At 38.8% G+C, this 21,901-nt stretch overlaps 6 protein-coding genes and 1 pseudogene across 10 annotated transcripts; 4 read left to right on the top strand and 3 right to left on the bottom strand.

Moving 5' to 3' along the window:
- Positions 1–2: 2 nt before the first annotated feature.
- ECA2 (ER-type Ca2+-ATPase 2) lies at positions 3–5,659 on the bottom strand. Its single transcript, XM_088879064.1, has 8 exons — positions 5,013–5,659; positions 3,359–4,889; positions 3,145–3,271; positions 2,445–2,723; positions 1,969–2,352; positions 1,649–1,758; positions 1,117–1,345; positions 3–813 (listed from the first exon to the last, which is right to left on the bottom strand). The coding sequence occupies exons 2-8, from the start codon at positions 4,822–4,824 to the stop codon at positions 253–255; spliced, it is 3,156 nt and encodes a 1,051-aa protein (XP_088735190.1). The 5' UTR covers positions 4,825–4,889; positions 5,013–5,659; the 3' UTR covers positions 3–252.
- Positions 5,660–6,095: 436 nt separating this feature from the next.
- On the top strand, positions 6,096–9,319 carry LOC105173919 (serine/arginine-rich splicing factor RS31). Of its 3 annotated transcripts, none has more exons than XM_011095841.3 (6): positions 6,096–6,251; positions 6,332–6,458; positions 8,010–8,122; positions 8,295–8,518; positions 8,627–8,872; positions 9,087–9,319. In XM_011095841.3, the coding sequence occupies exons 2-6, from the start codon at positions 6,353–6,355 to the stop codon at positions 9,115–9,117; spliced, it is 720 nt and encodes a 239-aa protein (XP_011094143.2). In that variant the 5' UTR covers positions 6,096–6,251; positions 6,332–6,352; the 3' UTR covers positions 9,118–9,319. The 3 variants fall into 3 exon arrangements, with proteins under 3 accessions (XP_011094143.2, XP_011094150.2, XP_020551308.2); XM_011095848.3 differs by lacking the exon at positions 6,096–6,251 and adding an exon at positions 7,376–7,877 and having other exon boundaries at positions 6,326–6,458; XM_020695649.2 differs by lacking the exon at positions 6,096–6,251 and adding an exon at positions 6,735–7,877 and having other exon boundaries at positions 6,326–6,458.
- A 477-nt stretch (positions 9,320–9,796) lies between these two features.
- Positions 9,797–10,156, bottom strand: LOC105174464 (calcium-binding protein KIC). The gene has a single exon (XM_011096584.3). The coding sequence runs from the start codon at positions 10,154–10,156 to the stop codon at positions 9,797–9,799; it is 360 nt and encodes a 119-aa protein (XP_011094886.2).
- Positions 10,157–11,106: 950 nt separating this feature from the next.
- On the top strand, positions 11,107–12,407 carry PSI-P (photosystem I P subunit). The gene is made up of 6 exons (XM_011095829.3): positions 11,107–11,379; positions 11,475–11,581; positions 11,661–11,747; positions 11,836–11,898; positions 11,987–12,024; positions 12,091–12,407. The coding sequence occupies exons 1-6, from the start codon at positions 11,220–11,222 to the stop codon at positions 12,146–12,148; spliced, it is 513 nt and encodes a 170-aa protein (XP_011094131.1). The 5' UTR covers positions 11,107–11,219; the 3' UTR covers positions 12,149–12,407.
- A 586-nt stretch (positions 12,408–12,993) lies between these two features.
- LOC110012388 (DNA-directed RNA polymerase III subunit RPC10-like) lies at positions 12,994–14,188 on the top strand (annotated as a pseudogene). The gene is made up of 3 exons (XR_016066709.1): positions 12,994–13,029; positions 13,186–13,243; positions 13,823–14,188. The product of XR_016066709.1 is annotated as a DNA-directed RNA polymerase III subunit RPC10-like (transcript).
- A 142-nt stretch (positions 14,189–14,330) lies between these two features.
- Positions 14,331–18,760, bottom strand: LOC105173904 (uncharacterized). The gene is made up of 7 exons (XM_011095815.3): positions 17,850–18,760; positions 17,602–17,639; positions 17,258–17,485; positions 16,956–17,176; positions 16,721–16,878; positions 16,245–16,638; positions 14,331–16,163 (listed from the first exon to the last, which is right to left on the bottom strand). Exons 1-7 carry the CDS (start codon positions 18,015–18,017, stop codon positions 14,638–14,640), a joined length of 2,733 nt encoding a protein of 910 aa, XP_011094117.1. The 5' UTR covers positions 18,018–18,760; the 3' UTR covers positions 14,331–14,637.
- Positions 18,761–19,486: 726 nt separating this feature from the next.
- Positions 19,487–21,761, top strand: LOC105173890 (protein LEAD-SENSITIVE 1). 2 transcript variants are annotated; one of them, XM_011095804.3, is made up of 3 exons: positions 19,487–19,683; positions 19,847–19,956; positions 20,869–21,761. In XM_011095804.3, exons 2-3 carry the CDS (start codon positions 19,863–19,865, stop codon positions 21,522–21,524), a joined length of 750 nt encoding a protein of 249 aa, XP_011094106.2. In that variant the 5' UTR covers positions 19,487–19,683; positions 19,847–19,862; the 3' UTR covers positions 21,525–21,761. The 2 variants fall into 2 exon arrangements, with proteins under 2 accessions (XP_011094106.2, XP_011094097.2); XM_011095795.3 differs by having other exon boundaries at positions 19,488–19,956.
- Positions 21,762–21,901: the final 140 nt, after the last annotated feature.

Here is a 21,901-nt window from a genome sequence, read left to right as displayed (position 1 = left end):
GATTTCAGAGGTTAAATTTCCTTTTGCCTCAAACCATACAAGAGTGTTTCATTCTCAGTGGATAGTAGAGACATTAACTAGGCTTGGTGTTGACACTGTGAAAGCGAAGGAAACACATACTTAAATACATCGCTGAAACAGACTTATTTAACCAAAATGGGACATACTGATGAAGAAGAGTAAATTGATATCCTACACCATCAGCACTGAGACATAATCCCAGTGAAGAACTGCATGCTTCTTCAGAAGAAGTCATGCTTTCTTTACCTTTGTTTGCAATCTTTTCCTTCTTCCCACAACTTTAAGAACTTCGTCAATAAGAATGACTGGGGCCGATACCAAGACAACAAGAAGCCATTCATTTAAACTCAGTGGAACTATACCAAACACATTCGCCAGGAGAGGGACATAAAGTATCAAACAGTGCAGACCAAGAGAAAATGACATGGCTATGAGAAGCCAAGGGTTTCTCCATGGTGGCATTCGGATCAAGCTGTTGTCTTCTGAGAGGGCATTCAGAGAATTAAACATTTCAATGGCAACCAGCACAGACAGTGACAGTGTCATTGCCTTCACTTTGCCAACAGAAAAATAATCACAGGGGTTCGAGAAAGTAATCATGCGGCCCCCATTCACTGTGAAAGGAGATGCAGTGAAATTCAACCATGATGTGCATTCTCCCCAGTTGCGAAGCTGAGATAGTTCAACTAGTGTATGCCCATCACCAACTAAGTTTACACCAAGAAACGAAGCCTGAGTGTACCACAAGATGAACACACCAACAGTTGCAATTCCAACATAGGAGCCAATCACCTGTAAACATATCCAAAAAGATAGTCAGATTCAAGTGCAGACAAACACAAAACTAAACTATGGCCCAAACGATAATGAAAGATCGCAGCAAGACATGTCCTGCTAGTGTTTCATCTTGTATTCACTTCACATTTATATGCCATGTGTATAAAATTTACATTACCTATATACTTGAGGAAAAATTTTGTACACATGACGTGCATATATTGAGTAAATATAAGATGGAGGACAAATTTGGAAGAGAGGATCCCAACTGATATTAAAAATTAGCTACATTGAACTGCAGAGAGGAACAAAACAAACCATATAGCGGAAGAGAACCCAGGAGTTTATTAGAGCATCATTGCTCTTCCGAGGCGGTTTTTTCATAATATCAACATCAGCAGGGTTAAATCCAAGCGCTGTCGCAGGTGGGCCATCTGTCACCAAATTCACCCACAGAAGCTGCACAGGTATCATACATTCTGGTATTCCCAGAGCGGCAGTCAAGAATATCGATATAACCTCTCCAACATTGGATGAAATCATGTATCTGAAAATGGAATTTTAAAATGCTCTGTTAACAATTTTAAACTTAAACTTAGAACCTACAGTTCTTTGATGGCAAGTGGATAAGGATACTACTTAGCATTTCCGGCATTTAAGCCTTCATCTGTTTGGGGGCATTTCTAAATTCAATTTACAATTTCTGGGACTAATTTTTCTCAAACAAGCAACTGGCTAAGCCATTGACACCAAATCAGTCGACTTCCCTCAACTGGTTTCTTTGAGCTCATAGTTTAATTTCCCATAACGAGACACATACTTAACCTTCTCAATGAAAACAGAATTTTACCTGATAAAAGCTTTCATGTTGTTGTAGATTGAACGACCCTCAGCAACAGCTGATACAATTGTGCTGAAATTATCATCTGCCAACACCATATCTGATGCTTCTTTTGCAACCTAAATTTGTGTCGTGAGAGAAATAGTGAAGTTTAGCTTCAAAAAGAATTTACATAGACCTTTGACAAAAACCTAAATGGAAAATGGATCCGATGCTTAACATTTGCCAAAAGAAGAGCTGCTTCGCGCCAAGTAACACTTTTTTCTAGATGAAATAGTGAAAGAGATTCAACATGAGAGAAAAATGCTGAAGCAACATAGCCCCGTTACCTCGGTTCCAGTCATGCCCATAGCTATTCCAATATCAGCAAGTTTTAGGGCAGGTGCATCATTGACCCCATCCCCAGTCATTGCAACAATTTCCCCCATATCTTTGAGCATCCTTACAATATCTTGCTTGTGTCTAGGTTCAGCACGAGAAAAAACTTTTCCCCCGGGCTTTGACAAAATATCAATTTGTTCGGAAGATGAAAGAGCCATGAACTCTTTACCAGTAAAACTTCTCCCTCGGAGATCTTCACCTTCACAAAATAATTTTATCTCCTTACAGATAGCCTCAGCTGTGGACTTATTGTCTCCAGTTATCACCATGACCTTGATTCCAGCTCCCCTGCAATCCTCAATTGCTTTATGGACTTCCTCACGAGGAGGGTCCTGTGATTTGAATTGTTTAAAAGAAGCAGGTAAGAAAAGTCTATTTTGTAACTTATAAATATAGATCTCAATAACATAAGTAACATACTCACCCTTATACCAACTACCCCTACAAAATTTAGGCCGCTTTCTATCAAGGAATAGCAGGATGGATCAAGCAACTTCTTATGGGCTGGATGATCCTCAGTATAGTAGTCCGAAAGCTCTCCCAGATCATCTTTATATGCCAAGCCTATGCACCGCAAACCCTTTGAACTCATGTCGAAGAGCCTTAACAGCAACAACTGCCTACACTGTTCATCAACGGGGAATGTGGATCCATCAGCAAGTTGAACATAGGAACTGCGATCCAGCAAACTTTCAACAGCACCCTGCATAAGCCACATGTTTGGAAGAGAAGAACAAACAGATCAGTCAACCAAGCTCTAGTCAGCTATTGCATGACTAGCCTGTGACTCTAAAGAAAGATTCATCATAAATGGACAACAATCTAACATACTGGACAAATGAAGTAATTAAAACATTAATGTCAATATGTTCCTGATTTTCTTATAAGTGCTGCCACCAAACACGAAATAAAAATGAAGATGAGAAATAGAGGGCCTCTCAAGAATATTCATAATTGCAAAGTGACTCTCTTTAGTTCTTTCACAAACCAGATTTTCTTATTAGAGTTTCCAAGAGTATACATGAATATAATGTTACTCATCAATGTAAAAGGATAAAACATATCTCCAGTAGGCATCCAACTCCGAGTGCCAATTTATTATGGGTTTAAATAAATAGAATTACCTTGACAAGAAGTCGATTGGATCCATTTGGCTTGCGGACGAGGACACTCATTGATTTGCGGACACGATCAAATTCTAGCGTTGCAACCCTTTTTGAGCTTTTGTTCCACCATTCACAACATGCTAAGGTGAAGATAAATGTCAGAAATATTACATGGAAAAAGCATGTGAAAAAGATGAAGTTATATATAATTGCACTTGGTTGCTCACCTAAGTTAACTGTGTTGCGATCAATCAGATAGTTAGACAAAAGCTTAGAATAACGGATTTTGTCCTTGACCTCACTGTCTGGAACTCCCATCTTCTCAACCAAAACTTTCAGAGCAGCTTCAGTGGGCAGTCCAGTTGCTCTGAATAAACGGCCATCACAAAATATCCCAGCATCATTGCAAACTGCACAGATTTCAGCCACAGCTTGCAAGTTGGCATCCATATTATAACAATCCCAGTCCACTATTCCTCCATCCTTGGGATCATAAGTCGTGCCTTCAACATGGAAAATTCTCGAGGATGTAGTCTTGCCTCCCAAGGTAAAGAACTGTGTCACGGACATCTGATTTGTTGTCAAGGTCCCTGTTTTGTCTGAACAAATAACAGTTGTGCACCCCAAGGTCTCCACACTTGGAAGCTTCCGCACTATCGCATTTTTTTGAGCCATTTTTCTTGTACCTAGAGCTAAGCAGGTCGTAATTACGGCAGGAAGGCCCTCAGGGATCGCAGCAACAGCAAGAGCAATTGCTATCTTAAAATAATAAGTGCATTTATCAAAAGAGAATTGGAAATTTGTTGGCCATCCATTCACAAGCTCCCACATAAGAAAATATTTGTAGTTGATGACCCATACAATGAGGCAAATGAGGCCAATAGCAGTAGTGAGCCTATTACCAAATTCATCGAGCTTCTTCTTAAGAGGGGTTTCATGGTCTTCCAGTGATGCCTCGTGTATTTGTGTTTGTATCTTGCCGATTTCAGTGGACATCCCAATGTCCACAACTATGCAGATGCAGCTACCGTTAACAACTGTGGTTCCAGCAAAAACCATGTTTTCTTTGGCCTGCAATTCACAATCATCCATGAATACAGGATTGGTTCCTTTCATGACTGGCATTGCCTCCCCTGTCAGTGAACTCTGCTCGACTCTTAAAGTTGAGGTTTTCAGGACTGCGACTCTCATGTCAGCCGGCACTTTATCCCCAACCCGCAATTCCACGATATCTCCAGGGACAAGCTCGCGTGCAGGCAGGTCTGGCACTAAATATCCATCTCTTAACACCTTTGCAGACTCACTTTGCATATCCTTCAGAGCTTCAAGGGCGTTCTCAGCATTACCCTCTTGCCAAACACCAACTATTGCATTTAGGATTAGTATCAAGACTATGATAAAAGGCTCCACATAAGATTCAAACCCTGAATCATTTCCTTGTAAGTAAGCCAGGACAAATGATAAGAAAGCTGCTACCAAAAGGATTTTGACGAGCATATCGTCAAATTGTTCCAAGACAAGTCTCCATAGGGGTTTTCCCTTCTCTTTCTGGAGTTGATTCCATCCAAATGTCTCTCTACGCTTCTCCACCTCAAAGCTGCTCAAACCCTTGTCTAGTTTAACTTTGTACTCTTTTAGACACTGTTCAACGGACCAGGACCATGCCTTGAATGGTTTTTGGTCAACTATTTCTTTCATCAGTTAAAACTCTTTCCCCACAAGATAGACCTCTAATAAACTTAGCTACAGCTCATTCCAAACTCCTGCAAAACAGTAAATGCATTCACAAAACGTGCAACTTGAGCAAAGAATGAAGCAAGTAATAACCAGAAACATTCTAATTAAACAAAGATAAGAGGTACAAGAAAATATCCTTAATTGCATACCTGAGAGAGAGTGATAAGCAGTCGTGGATATATATAATGGAAGACTTGAACACTTTAAAACCTCCATCCAACCATGAAAGCAATAAATGTGATTCTGCCAACTCACAAGTGGTAAACTTATGGAGGAATGTTTTATTCGAAACCCAACCGACTCTGGGAGAAGAGAACCATTACCAACCAAGTGACAAGCTCAAGAACATTAAAAATTCCCAGAAAATCACCATGCTTCTTAAGTAGAGACAGACAGGCAGACCTAATAACGTTATAAATATTGGAAGCAAGCAACAAGAAAGATGAGATGTTTCGACTATTAGACACCACAATCAAATTCTTGCAAGTAAAAGAAAAACCCAGTTGATACAAGTGGGACAGAAATGGAGGTAAGAATGAAGAAAAGTGGAGGGGTTTATGAGAAAAAGCAAGAGGGAGGGATGCGATTAAGAATTGTTGTGGAAGATTTTGCAGCAGCAGATATGGTTTTGTTCTCCAAAGGCAAAGGCATTGTATTCTGACAGCCACAGCCACTGGCTGGAACATATATAAATAAATTGGTTAAAAGAGAGTGAGAGTGGGAGTGGAGCTGCATTTGCATTCTATTCATTTCTTTGACTTGGACTTGGATTCGACACTATCTTTTTCTTTTTTTTAAATTTTTGAAAACGCGGCATAAAAGAGAAACGGACAGACCAAAGGAACTCGTATATGAAAATTGGCAATTGAGTTGAAGAGGTGAAGTAGTCTAAGGCGTATGGGGTATGGTATAAAAGAGGAATCCGAAAATGGATTGAATTTCTTCCAACTTTGGTACATGTAATGTAATCATAATCTCTCTCCATTTATACATTCAGACCATCATCATTGATTAATACTTGCAGTACTAAATACATTTCTAGACTTAGGAAGGAAGCATGCTGTCCCATGTCATGTCTTGTGTCTATTTGTTGCTGTTGGTACGACATCTCTCAATTCTTTTCTTTCACTTATATATACCTACACCTACTAGTGCTGTCTACTGGGCTTCATCACTCCACTCAGCCCAAAATAAAATATAGCCCATATTTGACGTATCCTACGGGCTTGATCTGTGTCTTTGGATCCCGGGAACCTCTCTCTAGGGCTCCTTTCACATTCATACATACATACATACATATATATCACTCCTCCCCCCCCCCCCACTTCTCCTCTCTGCTTCACCATCAATTCCACTGCCCTACTCTCTCTCCTTATCTCATTTGCAAGGTACTTATGCTTTCTTTATTTCTCTTTTCTCTTAATTATCTCTTTTTAACTTCGTTGATTTTTGTTTATGTCTTTACCAGACACTTCCGTGACCAAAGACGATGAGGCCGATTTTCTGCGGAAATTTTGAGTATGAGACTCGCCAATCCGACTTGGAGAGATTGTTCTCCAAATATGGAAGAGTAGAACGTGTTGACATGAAATCTGGTAAATCGACTGTGATTTTATTCTTCTTCTTCTTCGCCGATTTTGTTTGCAACACTTGGATTGTTGTCATCGGATTCCCGTAATACTACCAAATTAGTTAGTAGAGATTATTTATTCTTAATTTTTCAATAGCTGAGGAATTCGTGAGTTGGAGAATTACCTTTGATTATTGGTTGATTGCATTTTGCATTTCTAGATAAACTTCTACTTATGTTGAATAAAATCGTTTGTGGAAGTTTTAGGTATTGATTACTCTCTACTTAATTTTTTATGCAGATTTTGGCCTCTTGTACGTCTTTTCCAGGATAGAACAAATAAGTTGTCTTTTATCTATGCTAGAGCTATCCCCTTCATTCATTCAACTCCAGTGCCTTGAGTCTGCAGTGTCTCTCCTATTCTTTGGCTAGGGGATTTGTAAAATTGTTCGGATAACTAACTCTCCATATCCTTACATAGCTCATGGGACACTGATATTTACACTCTGTTATAGATACTGATTTCTCTTTTTATTTTTTGTGCGGGAAATGTTGTGTTTAACTCGTGAAGCTATTGATGCTTTTCTGATCTGTGGTTGTTGATTTCAGTTGTCCATATGCTTTTCCTTAAGTTGATAATGAATAGTTGTCTGATGTGCGAGATTTGGTTGTGAGTAGGAGGTATACCATTTGAATCTGGTTGGTCTAGCCATACATGATGTAGCTGTGTTGTAACATTGAATTTCATTAAGAAATCATGGTGGTTAAAATGAGCTTATAACTGATGATGTGCGACATGCATATCCAGTTATATAACATGAGGGGGTGTATCCTGGAAAAGGAAAATGAAGAGAAAATTCATGACCTTGAAAAAAAAAATGGCAGGAGTAGTGAATATTTATTAGAGAAGGTCTCCATATTTAAGTGTTTGTTTTGACGCAGGAACATCTGCTAAAGGGAAAATGAGCTTCTATATTGGCTCGCCATCTTCTCTGCAATAAAACCTCTAATGCAAAGGCAACCTACGTGCTTACCTGCTCTCCTACTTGCAGATGGAAATGTTCTACATCTCTTTCACACAATCTTCCCTTTCACTTTCCTCAATGCTTAGCATTGCCATCTCACCAAAATGGTAATGGTGGAGATTAATTCATCATGCCATGCCTACCACAATAACGATAAGGGATCTATGTATCAGTTCATCATGCCACGCCTACCATCCTAATCTTAAGGCGATCAATGAGTTCTGTCATGCCATTTCTTCCAATTTACTCATCTCTGCTGTGAAATTGGTGAAGCATGCTTACAATGAGTCAATGACTACTCAACTATCACAATGATCTACCCTTAATTTTGCCTCCATCATTATTCATCATCATTCTTTAGTTCACCATGCAAAGGACTCTACATCCTTACTTTCATCAGAACCTTCACATGTTTGCAGGTGTTGTACTTTATTTATATCTTCACAGGGAAAATCATTTCCTGAATTACTGATGTCACTGTCCACTGCAAGGGTGTATTGCGACCTTATATATATCGTCTCTGCTTCTCATACTAGTTATTTTACCTTCAGGTTTTGCTTTTGTTTATTTTGAGGATGAACATGATGCTGAGGATGCCATCCGTGGTCTTGACAACATACCATTTGGGTATGACAGACGCAGATTGTCTGTAGAGTGGGCCAAAGTAAGGTCAACACTTCCTTGTGTGTTTACTATGCGTGTCTGGTTTTAACATGTATCAGTTGAAATTTTCTGTCGTCTCTTCTTTTCAGAATATAACAATGGGGTTTCTCTATTGTTAAACGAGCTATATGATACAAATTTTGAGAATGCTTGTTATCTTTACATCTTGTCAGGGTGAACGGGGTAGGCATCGTGATGGGAGGGCAGCAAATCAGAGACCAACTAAAACACTTTTTGTGATAAATTTTGACCCTGTTCGTACTAGAGTCTATGACATAGAGAGACACTTTGAGCCTTATGGGAAGGTTCTTAATGTACGCATCCGCAGGAACTTTGCATTTGTGCAATTTGAAACCCAGGAAGATGCCACTAAAGCATTGGAGTGCACCCACATGAGGTAGAGTTTCTTAGCGAGCTTCGTCCATTTCTCAGGGTGTATAGTAGCACAATAATTCTTTTGCTGTTTTTTCTTTGTGTGGACTGACTAAATCTTGGCAATTTGCAGTAAGATACTAGACAGAGTTGTTTCGGTTGAGTATGCTTTGAGGGATGATGATGAGAGGGGTGGGATGCACGACAGCCCCCGAAGAAGTTACGGAAGGCGTGGAGATAGTCCGAATCGGAGATCACCAAGTCCAGACTACCGCCGGAGTAGACCGAGTCCTGATTATGGCCGAGCTCGAAGTCCGGTTTATGATAGGTATCCTTCATATGACAGAGCCAGGAGTCCTGAATATGGGAGGCACAGAAGGTATATGCATGTTCCTGTTACAGCTCTATCCGTTGGTATTTCTAATTTCACATTTACTTTTATTTTCAATAAATAAACAAATCCATCTCATGGACACAGGAAAAAATATTCACATAAGTCCTTGTCTGCACTTTTTGTACCACTAGAATGAATTTTTCCTTCTATACTATATTTACAAAATATTCTTAACACGCTCCCTTATTGTTCCTTGCAGTAGGTCGCCTGTCGGGAGATCAAGAACCTAATTGGCAGTTCAAGCAGAAGTCACTCTATTTTGGTTTGCAATTTTGTAAATGCCCTGTGTTTCTAGATCATTTGAAGAACAAACTTTACAATAGTGTTGATGCAATGCTGTATTTTGAATTCTATCGATTTGATGGTTTGTTTTGTGGTTTAGTTACTGGATTGTGTAATTTTTTGGGTGATATGGAGTTTATATTTTGGGTATGCCTACTGCTTTTTCTGACGCATTTATATTTTTAATTGGTTTCGGTGTCTATTGTTTCTGGATGGTATTTGTCTTGGTGATTCATTGGCAGCACCCCGGGGGGTGGCCTTATTTTACTTGTACCTCCATGCATTTGCGCGCTCTTATGTTTACCCGGCAGTTAGAAGTCCCAATTTGCTTTCTGTTTCTACTTTTCCTAGTCGCCTGTAATAGAATGGTTAACTGAATGAACGTTATGATTTTTTCTTACTAGAGATTGATAGAAAATAAAACTGAGGACAGCACATGTTGCATAGTTTCTATTAAGAATTGCTGGTACCTCAAACACACACACTTTTTAGGTCCTCAACTGGGAATCATAGATGCATCTCTATAATTCATGATCTATGTACAAACAATACAGGGTTGGAAGGGAGTAAAGCTGAATGCATCATCATCAAAATGGAAAGGAAGGGCTAGTAAAGGAGTGTAGAGAATCAAGATGAAGTTCTCTGCAACTCCCCTTGAATGGCTTTATCAAGCCAAGTCTCAGCATCTTCCATCATACCTGGGCTGAGTCTGACCATAAGAATGCAAAATTCAGTTTCATTGAGCGCTCCATCCCCATCAAGGTCCCCTTCTTGTACCATAGCTTCTGCGTCGTCTTCACTCATCCCTTCTAGCCCCAGAAGAGCACAATTCTTTTGCAGACTTGTTGGGGTGATCAACCCTTTAGCCTGATCCGCCAGAACCAGGAAGCCACCACAAAGTTCGGAAACAAAGGAATTTACATCTAGCTTATCTGCCATGACAGGTAGCAAGTCTTGATATTCTTTGCTATCATGTTTGCAATCCATATGAGTAAGAGTCGGGAGAATGAAATTCACTTGTAGGGAAGAGGAAAGTGGGATCGGGTTTTATAGGGGAATGGAGCATGTCGCGGTAGAAAGAGCAACCATATGATGAGCCCATGGAAAATGGAGGGTCTGGATAGTTTATATTTTTATATATAATGGTTGTGAACAAGTCTTTACACATACACATTGATGGAGTGCATGATTGATTTTTGATTGGCATTATATTCCAAAGACATTTAAGGAGGTTAGGGGTTTTTCCAGGAAGGTTCAATTTGGGAAATTGGTGTCATGAACCGTGACGCATCGGCAGTTGCTTGTCTGCTCTCAACTTTGTGTTCGTTCCAAGAAGCTTCCTTGGTATTTTGTTTTCCTTTCTCTCTCTCTCCCATATCCATCTCTGTTCTACTGTGAATAGATGTCTGTCTTGAATATGGATGAACACAAATTTAAACTTACCCTGAACATAAAATATGTATAAAAAGATTAAGCTTTTTCGCGTCCTTTTATGTTCAGTTTGCTTAAATTCAAATTAAAAGGAAAAAGAAAATGAAATTTCATTTCCGGGAGAAGCTTCTAGAACATATTTTTTTCACATCATCAGTTGTGTTTAGTTCAGTAGGCTAGTATAATAATGATTTATTGTAAGTAGATGTTATATCCAAGCTGCTCTTCTTAAACACCGGGGCTGCTACTACACATATTGTGTTCTTATGAGAAATACTCAAAAATAAAAAAGCCAAGAATTGTGAAAAAGCCTGAAAAACACATACATAAATATAATAGGGAATAAAGTATTACAATATGATAAATCACACACTATTTCTGTGTACATAAAAAAAAAAAAAAAGAGTGTGCGAGTAATTGAGTATCCAATAAAAAGGCTATGGAAGTGCCACGCCATCAATCTGCATTATCCGGATTGATAGGAAGTGAGTGGTTTTGGTGAGTCGAATGAGAAGACCTTAACATAATAATAATAATAATAATCTAGTGCTGGTAGTGGATTGTTGATTTGGGTGTGGTTGTGAAATTAGATAGAAAGCAGAAGCAGAAATTGTGAGTGATGATGGCATCAACAACTCCGACATCCACACCACTTTCTCTTTCTTCCTCCGCCCTCCTTAATGCCAAAGCTCCTTCTCGTCTCCAACCCACACCTGTTTCTCCCCCTCCTGCTCCACCTTCTCACTCTTACACCTACCTTTCCAAGACCAATGCCTATTGTCAGTATCCCCCCTACCTCTTACAAAAAATCCATTCCTACTACATTAATATTAATATTAATAATATACATTCATTCTTATCCCCCTCTTTTCAGGTCGAAAGATCGCCCGCAATGTTGTCTCCATGGCTACAGGAGAGGCCCCAGCTGAGGTTGTGGCCACCGCTGAGACTCCAGAAATAATTAAAACAATTCAAGAAGCTGTAAGAATCTCTTGTCTCTTCAATTTTTGGTATTCATTATTAATTAATTTCAGTTTTTTAATTACATTTGTGGTGTCAGTGGGAGAAAGTTGAAGACAAATACGCGGTTACCTCTCTGGCGGTGGCTGGAGGAGTTGCAGTGTGGGCGTCAGCCGGAATGATCTCGGTAACCATCAATCATTGCATTCTTGTTAGTTAATTGGCTACTCGCGGTCTGATCATCAATAAACTAGCTTCTTTCTCTTGTTTTCAAGGCCATTGACAGGCTCCCCTTGGTACCTGGAGTTATGGAGATTGTAGGAATTGGATATACTGGGGTAACGCCTTTTTCAATTTCTTCAACTCTTTGAAATAATAACGGAAAAGTGGAAATTGAAAGAATAACGAAATGGATATCTTATGCAGTGGTTCGCGTACAGAAACCTGGTTTTTAAACCAGACAGGTAAAAATCTCTTACTCTCATTGCATTCTTCATCATCTTAAAATTTCTCAACCCCTCAAATTTCAGGGAAGCATTGATTCAGAAAATCAAGAGTACATACAATGATATAATTGGGAGCAGTTAGAGTAATTAAATTTGGTGCAAGGGGCCCGGAGACGACACTCGTCAAGACAATTATGTAACACTACATACGTACATTTTAGCATTTCAGGTGGACAAATGCAAATTGTACCTTTTTTAGTCTACTTGTGTCTAACTAAGCTATGCGTTGAATGAAGACATGTCTATTTTGTACAATATTAATGTAGAGTTGATATAAATAAATATATGTATGTATGTATGTATCCTCTGCTCATTATCTACATTGATGAGTAGTTTATCAAGTCTATATGTTTTCATTACATGTACATATATGCTCTCACCACCATCACATCAATTCTTTCCTACATACCATACAAATTGAGAATTCATTTTGTAGGTTGAGTTGTAAATAATTAACTCTTCTATATATCTTTATTATAATAAGCATCTAATTAAGAGGGCCAGAACGGAATTACGGCATTGATTTTTTAATGAGTAGAAATTGAGAAAAGAGTTTATCATCAGTAAATTAATTAATTAATTAATATATACTCTTTTTGTTTTAATATATATTTATTTTGAATTAATTAATTATAAACTAAAGATATCTATATATTTTCTTGTGAAACATTAAAAATACCAATATGATGATAAGCACTGAATTATATATTAATTAAATCAAACAACTCTCCCTCGTCGCCTCATCACAACTTAAATGAAATTTTGGTTTCATTGGTTAGACGTTTCTGTTGAAATAGTTTCCTTTCTCTTGTTCAGTACAAATAATAATAATAATAACAGTGTAATAACTAAGTTATCTAATCATTATCAATTGATTTTTACCTTTTTTATTTTCCTCTTAATTACAAATTTCATAATCTTTCAAGTATGGGGATTTCCAACTTACAAAATCACCACTTCTCCGTAATTTAATTAACCAAACTGCCCAAATTAGGGTTTTGGATCTCATGACTTGTCAGCAAAACCCTTCACACTGGTTCTCTAGCTTTGCATTACTAATATGTATATGTCCTCATCTTCTAACAGGTTAAGATAAAAAGCCATTTTTGCTTGGTTTAGAAACCGATAGATCCCATTTTCTCCGAGGACGTCAGGAAGAATTTAATCAAAACTACAGGTCCATGTTGTATCTTTATGTTGATGTTTGGGATTCCATTTCCTTTTCCTCATGAACATTTACAGCTCTTGCTTCTTTTTATTTTGATAAGAGTTGCAATGAGAGCTCCTGGTGGTTTTACATTTTCACTTATAGATATTTGTTGTTATTCTGTCAATGATCGTAATCTCATGGTATGAAGGCTGCAGAAATCATTTCGCTTCTTATGGTGTTGATTTGTGTTGCACCCATTCCTACTAGATACAAAATTTATAATTTTGTCCTCTTTTCTTAGCCTCAAGAGTGGCTGGTTAACCCTTGTTTTCACAAGTTCATCAGCCTTTGGTGCAACATAAAGAACAAGACTTATCCAACTCTTTTTCATGAATCTTGGGACGGGATCTTGATGAGCCAATATTGAGAATTTTCAATCTTTTTACATTTTCCTAAAAGCTGACCTTGCATATTGACTTCAATGTAAAGAATTAGAAGTTGTTTCTCCAATTCTTTTTGGTTGAAGCATTGAATTGGTTGCTCCTTTGCATGTAGCGAATTAGGGTAGCATTTGAGCAAACCAGCTGATGAGTTCTTGCTATGCAGGAGTGAGTTGCCCTGACTGCAATCACGGGGAAGCTTCTCACCCAAGTGCACACCAGGTCAGCTGATGAACCAATGACAGTATTCTACACATGCACAAAGTGTAAACGCACTTGGACAGAAAACTAGAGCTTCTCTGCATTCTTTCTGTATAGCTGTGTCTTGTATATGGCTGACGACTGTTATCCTTCATGCTCGTTAAGCCATAGTTCTTATTTTGGAAAGTTTGTTGCTGGTATCAGTGCATGTAGCCTGATGACCTTTATATTATATGCTTTCAACTTTTTCCCATGTCTTACTGCCTACTGAAAATTTTACAGCAGAAAATGAATAGAAAAGCTTGGTAAAAAAGCTGGTATCACTCGTCAAGATTGCAATTTATACTTTTTTGCAGCTATTGTTTAGATGAACTTGGTTGAATTATTTCGTGTTCTCATGAACACAATGATGTATCTTATGATAGAGTCTGATTTGGCACAAAAAATTTCCTTGCATTTTATCTTCTACAGAGTAAAAAAAAAAAAGCTCGTGTGTTATTGACCTGCTATGGGAAAGTATACAGAAAGGGGCAATTATATACATTCTCGTACAAGAAGATATAGTTAGTCTCCAGCCCCTAATAATACCGGGTGGAAGACAATCAGTTCTTGCCAGGAAGCCACATCCAACGAAGGAGGTTCCAAATCCATCATCGCCCAAAACAAAAAAGAAGAAGATTTCGAAAATAAGTAAATCTTCAACCGGAGTAAGAAGCTTGGATATGGGCAGGGCGGGAGAAGAGTTTAAAGTAACGAACAATTGATCCATCACATCAATCTTCAATGGACAACCTCTTTCTTTTTAGTTATCCATCTTTTTGTTGTGGCCTCCATTGCCTCCTGCCTCATCCTTGAAATTTCTTGATGCCATTGCTGATATTGTGCTTCAATAGCATCAAGTTCCAACTTCAAATCACTCTCAGAATCTGTGTCTAGCAAAGTCATAGTAGAACAACAGCTTAAAAAACTCGCAACTCTGGGAATTTTTTTCTGATCAGATAAAATGAAATCTGAGTTTTTCCCCAAGTGTTCCAGTGATGATCCATTTTCGCAACAGCTTAAATAGCTCGCAACTCTGGGAATTTTTTTCTCATCAGAAAAATTCAAATACGAGTTTTCTCCCAAATGTTCCAATGATGCACTCTTTTCGCAACAGCTTAAAAAGCTCGAAACTCTGGGAACCTTTTTCTGATCAGAAATACTTGAATCCAAGTTTTCTCCCAACTGCTCCAGTGATGGACCTTTTTCGCAGCAGCTTAAAAAGCTCTCAACTCTAGGAATTTGTATCTCATCTGAAGCATTCAAGTCTGAGTTTTCTCCCAAATCCTCCAGCGATGTAAACCTAGGAATTTTTTTCTCATCAGAAAAAATGAACTCTGAGTTTTCACAACAGCTGAAAAAGAACGCAACTCTGGGTATTTTTTTCTGATCAGAATAAATGCATCCTGAGTTTTCTCCCAACTGCTCCAGTGATGGACCTTTTTCGCAACAGCTTAAAAAGCTCTCAACTCTAGGAATTTGTTTCTCATCCAAAGAATTCAACTCCAAGTTTTCTCCGAAATGCTCCAGAGATGTACCTTTTTCACTACAACTTAAATAGCTTGCAACCCTGGGAATTTTTTTCTCATCAGAGAAAATGAACTCTGAGTTTTCACAACAGCTGAAAAAGCTCGCAACTCTGGGTATTTTTTTCTGATCAGAATAAATGCATCCTGAGTCTTCTCCCAATTGGTTCAGTGATGGACATTTTCCATGGATTCCACATTCATGATAATATAGAGATCTAAATTCCATTTCAGATACTTCACCACTAGAACCTTTAGACATCATCCCATTCTTTATAGAAGAATCTTCTCCGATGACCTCAGACGTTGCTGATCCTAGTGATAGTATGTTCCCTGTATTAGTCAAACATGGAGATGAGGTACATGCAGTATGAGGGGTAGACACCAAATTGGAATTCCTGTACAAGTTATTGCTGTCAGCTGGTACACAAATTTGACGACCCATATGAATATCACACACATTATCTTGCCTTGCCACAGACTCAGCTCTAGTGTACGGCAATGGCATGTCCCATTGATCTGATATCAAGGTTAGGCCACTTGTACATCTCTCTCCACTGGAACAACAATCAGATGAAGGCTTCCACTCAGGCAAAATTCTCATTATTAAGGAATCAATGAAGTCGGCAATGAAAACTACATCATGATCTGCTAAATCTAACTGCTCAACCATCTCAGCTGCAACAGCAAGTGCGGTGTCTGAGTCAAGGTAGAACAGGAAGTGTATGTTCCGCACTCGCCCTGTAATTTTGAAGAAAAATTACTCAGTGCAAGTTTTCTACAGAGAAAAGTGTGTGGCCACAGAAGTGCTTTCAAACTTACCTCCCTGATCCGCGATGCGCAAGGTCAATGAGATTGAGTTATCATCATTCTTCTTACCCCTCAGTCTGAAATCATTGTTCTGATATGATCTTTCAAATTCCACCACTTCAGAACAAGGGCTTGCACAATTGGAGTCTGTGCAGACAGACTGGTTATATTCAGGGTCTATATCCATAGAATTGGGTCCATAATACAATTGACTTATAGATCTAGGAACTTCATTAGGTATGTGTAACAAATCACGAACAGGTTCCTTGGAATGCTCTAGTTGAAGAAAGGGGTCTTTAAGAAGTTCCTTAGCAGACATTCTCTCAGAAGCTGGGACCAAGCATTTCTCAATAAATTCTTTAACCTCCTTAGAAGCCACTTTGGCAAGAGCAGCAGGTTTGACACCCTGCCAGTGAAATGCTTTCTAAGATGACACCATATAATATTAAGTAGTACACAGAATGCAAGATGGAGGGAAAAGAACTTACAGATGTAACTTTCCTAAATATTTGAGCTGGATTTTTGCACTCAGAATAAGGATATTCCAAAGTAACCATTTCCAACAAGCACATTCCAAAGGAATATATGTCAACTAGTTCATTGTATTTCTCTTCATACAGCTCCGGGGCCATAAATTCAGGGGTTCCTGATAAGATGTAGCTGTGAGCACTTATCATAGGAATCACTTCTAGTTCAGAAAGTATAAATTCAAAAGCTATATACCAATGACACTTTGAGCGGTAGGCTGCTGCAGGATGGTTGCTAGCCCAAGGTCGCCAATCTTAACTTCTCCTTGATTTCCATTCACAAAAATATTGTCACATTTTAAGTCCCTGTGAATGACAGGCGGGTTTTGACTATGAAGATAGTCTAAACCTTGGAGAATCTGTCTTGCCCAATTCTTTATAGCCTTCATATCAACATTTTTGTGCTTTCTACGGTATCTAACAAACAAAAAATGGAATCTCGGCATAAATCACCCATAAATCCTTAATAAATATGAAAAAGAAACAGAAGAAACTTACTGCCTCAGGCTCCCAGATGCGAACAACTCAGTGATCATGTTAACAGTCTTCTTCTTGTCATCAATCCATGAGTCGTAGAATTTCATGATGTTTTCATGCTTCAATTGTCTAAGAAGATGAACCTCAGAGTATAATTTCTCCAAATCTTCAGGTGACCGCAACACATCATCTATTTTCACCCGGTTCCATGCTACTTCTATTCCGTTGAGCTGGTCAAATGCCTTGTAGCTAAAGAGTAAAAATAAACAAGAAAAAATTGGAAACAAATGAGAATATCTTTATAATTTCTCTTATAAACTAAAACCTACAAAAGCAAAGAGAAAAACCCAGTTGTAAGCACATACACAGTCTTGAATGCACCCTTGCCCAAGACTTCATTGTACTGCAAAATAAAATACAGGCCGTTAAAAGCCAAGTAATACATTGCATTAAATCAATTTTCAAAAGGGATGATGAATATCACCATGCAGCACAAGAATACCCTAGATAAGGCTATAACCAAGCAATTATGATTCAAAAAACGTCACAACAGGGATGTTTGAAAATCCTGAGGTTACGGAAAGAAGAGCATACTCATTTTACAAAAATTTACCCGAACATATCGACTCCTGCTACATTTCTCCACATAATCAACCTGGCGGTAATGAGCCTCATCGGGACCAGCACTACTCAAGGAATGTCCTGAGAAATCCCCGTTTCCACTTCCATTTGTTATTGAACGAGATACACCAAAACCCGCACCGGAACACATTCCGGCCATTAGCAGCAGTAGCAACAGCGACCAAACAAAGTTTCAGAAGACACATAAACCAAAGAGAAAAGAGAAGGGCGGCCTAGAAATCAGAGGTGGGAATTGTATTGGAGGTGGAAGAAAACATGTGAAGGAATGCAATAGGAAATTAATGGCAAGGGGGCGGCATTGAATGGACATCTGCATTTGGAATGGGCATAGGGGATAAGAATATGTAGAGACGACGAAAGGAAATGGAGAGTTGTGAAGGAGAAAGAGTTGGGGAAAGATCCATTGAGACACGAAAACAAAGAGAGGTTTCGTGTCATCACCAAAACTCCAATTCCCATAAACGCCGATCGACGCCGCCTAATCCTGCGTATCTAATGTCACATGGTGAAGATGTGTGGATGATTCATATGATATGATGGGTGGTTCATGATTAAAAATCATAACCAAATATCCATGATCTTCTGAAAATAAAAATCAGTTGAAAATAAATTTGAGAAAATATTTCTTTTGTTGGTGGGGGTGGATGAAAATGAAGGAGGTTGAGAGAAAGAAATGTGAAGTATTGCGGCTATGGTGATTGGTGGGTGGAGGGTTAGGGAATTAATGGGAGGAAGTGGAAAGGGAAGGGAGTAAAACTAATGAGAGAGATGAAGAACAAAACTTATGATTGAGAGGGGGAGATGAGGGGAGAGAGAGGGAGAGTGAGAGGGGGTTGGGGAAAAGAAAGAAATGAGGGGCAGAAGAAGAAGAAATTAAGGTTATGTGGGATTTGGCGGAATTAAGGAGAGAACACACACTTGTGCGGCTCTATTTCAATTCAATGCTCCTTACTCCTTAATTCATTCATGTAATATTCTTATTCTCATAATAATGGAATCTCTTACCTTAATTCTTTGTGTCAGTTTCTGGTGTCCATTTTGGGTTGGGCCTTATCCCAAGAAAGATGTTATAAAATGTAGCTGAAGACGCCACTCTCCAATTAATGAATGTTTTCCTTGAGAGCCCTTCAATTCTTCCATCTCCTTCCAACTTATTATATTCTGCTGATTCACTATCCAAAACTGACCAAACAAGACAAGAAATCAATCCCGTATGTGATCATTTATGTGGGTTTATTACCTTGGTGGATTGGGATCGAATAAAAGACATGCTAAATATTACTGGATTGAACCAGAAATCCAATAATATCCAACCTAATAAGCTAATGCAAATGAGGCCGTAGAGTTAGGTGATTATTTATGTCATCATCTCATAATGAAGCACATTATTTAAAATCTAAACAAAAGGAAAATGAGGATTATAAATGATTAAGCCAAGCGATCGAATTAATTAAAATATTGGAAACGTCTATACAAAGCAAAGCATATCTTTCACCAATGTCATGGATTATGCAAACACCACAGTTACACTTTTCCTTGGATGCCCATTGCAAGAATCTCTTGATTTCTTACCTTCACTCACAAACAAATATAGGTCCCCTCAAAATAAAAAGAAATTAGCGCAATGATGCTCACACTGCACCATCACCCTCACCCTCACCCTAAAAACTTTAAGGACCAAAAAGGGGAAAAGAAAAAAAACAAGAAACCAAACAGCCCAGCATCAACATGCTTGGCTTCATCACCATCTCTATGCTAATACTATGTATATATTTTTTGGCTACGGTGGTTGGCCAAATTATTTGGTAAACCAATCACATTCCTCCACCTTCAAATTCATTTATTTTGCTTTTCCCTGTTTTTCTGCAACGGTGGTTTATGTCCATTTCCTCAAAGCAGAATTCCTGGTAGAGGTTATGCTGAAATTGCTCAAGGTTTCATTTTTCTTGTTGTTCTAATACTTCATAGAAATAGAGAGAGGAAGATGGGTTTGCTCACAAACAGAGTGGAGCGGAGTGCGATCAAGGCAGGGGATCATATCTATACTTACAGAGCAGTCTTTGCATACTCTCATCATGGTTTGCCGTCCCTTTCCTTTTCTAATTTTTCTGGTTCTAGAAATGAATTGTTATTTTAGACATAGGAGAATGCTGCATTGATGTTGGCTTTATATTTTACTTGTTTTTGTGACATTCTGACTTCTTGTTGGCATCTTACTCGCTCTGTTGTTTTCATCTCCTTGTTTTGATGCCTATTCCATCTCCAAACTGGTTAGATATGAGTGATTAGCTTGAATTTCAGCATAATTGATTGGAATTCTGGATAAAAATCTCATCTTGCTTCATTGATCGCCTCCTTTTTCAACGCATCATTTGCATGTCCACTTGCTCTTTCGGGTTTGCGTCCAACGAGTGAAATAATTGCCCATTTTGGCTACGAAATTGCTGTGGGTTCAATAGGATCTCAGTGGATACAGCATACATATATTATATATTACTAATTTTGAGGTGCCAATTTAGCCTTAAACTCGACAGCCTTCATCAAACATATGATAAAACAATTCGTAGAGACAAGAAGGAACCCATGAGAAACCCGCAACTGATTTGATGTGTTAAACAATCAATCATTTTTCCTCGTATTCAGACACGGCATAGATGGCGAATAGCTTGCGCTTGAGTAGAAACAGGCCAAATATCACCTGTACTTGAGCCGACTTTTTATTTTGAACAAGATCTGCTGCGTCCATTTCTTTTCTGAAACCAATACTTTTTCCTATTGAGATTGATTCTGTAGATTAGTGAAATGAATTAGACTAGATAGAAGAAAAAACTTTTTCGGGATGGAATAAATTTCAGTTGTTTAACATTGCAACTGAAAATATCAATGTGAATGCTGTGTGCGCGCATTACTATTATTTGTTGAAACAAGCATGGCATATTTATTTGCATGATAAAGTGTTCTTCCTATCCTTCCTTCTATGAATTATGCAGGCATTTTTGTCGGGGGCAGCAAAGTGGTTCATTTTACCCGTGTTGAGACCTCTCCCAGGCCCAACGACGAAGCACACAGCCTGACTGCACAATGTCCCACGTTTCCTGATTGTGGTTTTAGGCAGCCAAATAGCGGAGTCGTCCTCTCCTGCCTTGATTGCTTCCTTCGAAATGGTTCCCTTTATGCCTTTGAGTATGGAGTCAGTCCATCCATTTTCATTGCTAAACTGCGAGGTGGCACATGCACAACTGCAGCCTCAGACCCACCAGAGACGGTTGTTCATCGAGCTATGTATCTGCTTCAGAATGGATTTGGGAACTATGACGTGTTTCAAAACAACTGCGAGGATTTTGCCTTGTACTGCAAGACAGGACTGCTCATAGTTGATCGGCTGGGTGTCGGGAGAAGCGGGCAAGCATCCTCCGTCATTGGTGCACCATTAGCAGCGCTTCTTTCCTCCCCTCTGAAATTGCTAATGCCTAGTCCAGTTGGCGTGGCTACAATGACGGCAGGAATGTACTGCATGAGCAGATATGCAACCGATATTGGTGTCCGATCTGATGTTATCAAGGTAGCGGTCGAGGACCTGGCCGTGAACCTTGGCTGGGGGAATACTGAAGAAGCATCCATAGAAAATGTGAATTCTAACAGGTAACTCATCAGGCGATGGCAATGTCATTGGACTAGATATGACGTCTCTGGCTACATGTAGTCAGCCATAAATAGAACTGTAACTGACAGAAGGCGTGGTTGGTCCGATTTATGCTGTTAGAGTGTGATAGAAACTGTAATTTGGTTCTTGATTAGAAGGCTCTTGGATTTGTGATTTTAGTTATTTTTGTTGATTAATTCAGTTAGCTTTTACTGGACTATCATCAATTAGCTTCCCTTACACTTCTCGTGTGGCAGCATGTGCTGCATATCCTACACAAGTTCTATAACCTGAATTGAATCCTAATCCGGGTATATAATGCACTGGATCACACTACCAAAACAAGTGTTTTGCCCAGTGTTTCGTGCTTTCTCTGTTTG

The sequence above is a fragment of the Sesamum indicum genome, linkage group LG1 (genome assembly GCF_026168435.1).
Source record: "Sesamum indicum cultivar Baizhima isolate 11 linkage group LG1, ASM2616843v1, whole genome shotgun sequence".
Classification (NCBI taxonomy): domain Eukaryota; kingdom Viridiplantae; phylum Streptophyta; class Magnoliopsida; order Lamiales; family Pedaliaceae; genus Sesamum; species Sesamum indicum.
This window is presented reverse-complemented; position numbering and strand designations above follow the sequence as displayed.

Coding starts and splice junctions, on each gene's coding strand:
- ECA2 (XM_088879064.1), bottom strand. CDS start 4,824: ATGAAAGAAATAGTTGACCAAAAACCATTCAAGGCATGGTCCTGGTCC. Junction 1,759..1,968: donor TGGGCATGACTGGAACCGAG/GTAACGGGGCTA, acceptor ACACAAATTTAG/GTTGCAAAAGAAGCATCAGA. Junction 814..1,116: donor GGGTTCTCTTCCGCTATATG/GTTTGTTTTGTT, acceptor ATATGTTTACAG/GTGATTGGCTCCTATGTTGG.
- LOC105173919 (XM_011095841.3), top strand. CDS start 6,353: ATGAGGCCGATTTTCTGCGGAAATTTTGAGTATGAGACTCGCCAATCC. Junction 8,123..8,294: donor TGTCTGTAGAGTGGGCCAAA/GTAAGGTCAACA, acceptor ACATCTTGTCAG/GGTGAACGGGGTAGGCATCG. Junction 8,519..8,626: donor TTGGAGTGCACCCACATGAG/GTAGAGTTTCTT, acceptor GGCAATTTGCAG/TAAGATACTAGACAGAGTTG.
- LOC105174464 (XM_011096584.3), bottom strand. CDS start 10,156: ATGGATTGCAAACATGATAGCAAAGAATATCAAGACTTGCTACCTGTC.
- PSI-P (XM_011095829.3), top strand. CDS start 11,220: ATGATGGCATCAACAACTCCGACATCCACACCACTTTCTCTTTCTTCC. Junction 11,582..11,660: donor TTAAAACAATTCAAGAAGCT/GTAAGAATCTCT, acceptor TTGTGGTGTCAG/TGGGAGAAAGTTGAAGACAA. Junction 11,899..11,986: donor TAGGAATTGGATATACTGGG/GTAACGCCTTTT, acceptor TATCTTATGCAG/TGGTTCGCGTACAGAAACCT.
- LOC105173904 (XM_011095815.3), bottom strand. CDS start 18,017: ATGGCCGGAATGTGTTCCGGTGCGGGTTTTGGTGTATCTCGTTCAATA. Junction 17,640..17,849: donor GCAGGAGTCGATATGTTCGG/GTAAATTTTTGT, acceptor TTTATTTTGCAG/TACAATGAAGTCTTGGGCAA. Junction 17,177..17,257: donor GCATCTGGGAGCCTGAGGCA/GTAAGTTTCTTC, acceptor TTTGTTTGTTAG/ATACCGTAGAAAGCACAAAA.
- LOC105173890 (XM_011095804.3), top strand. CDS start 19,863: ATGGGTTTGCTCACAAACAGAGTGGAGCGGAGTGCGATCAAGGCAGGG. Junction 19,957..20,868: donor CTTTGCATACTCTCATCATG/GTTTGCCGTCCC, acceptor TGAATTATGCAG/GCATTTTTGTCGGGGGCAGC.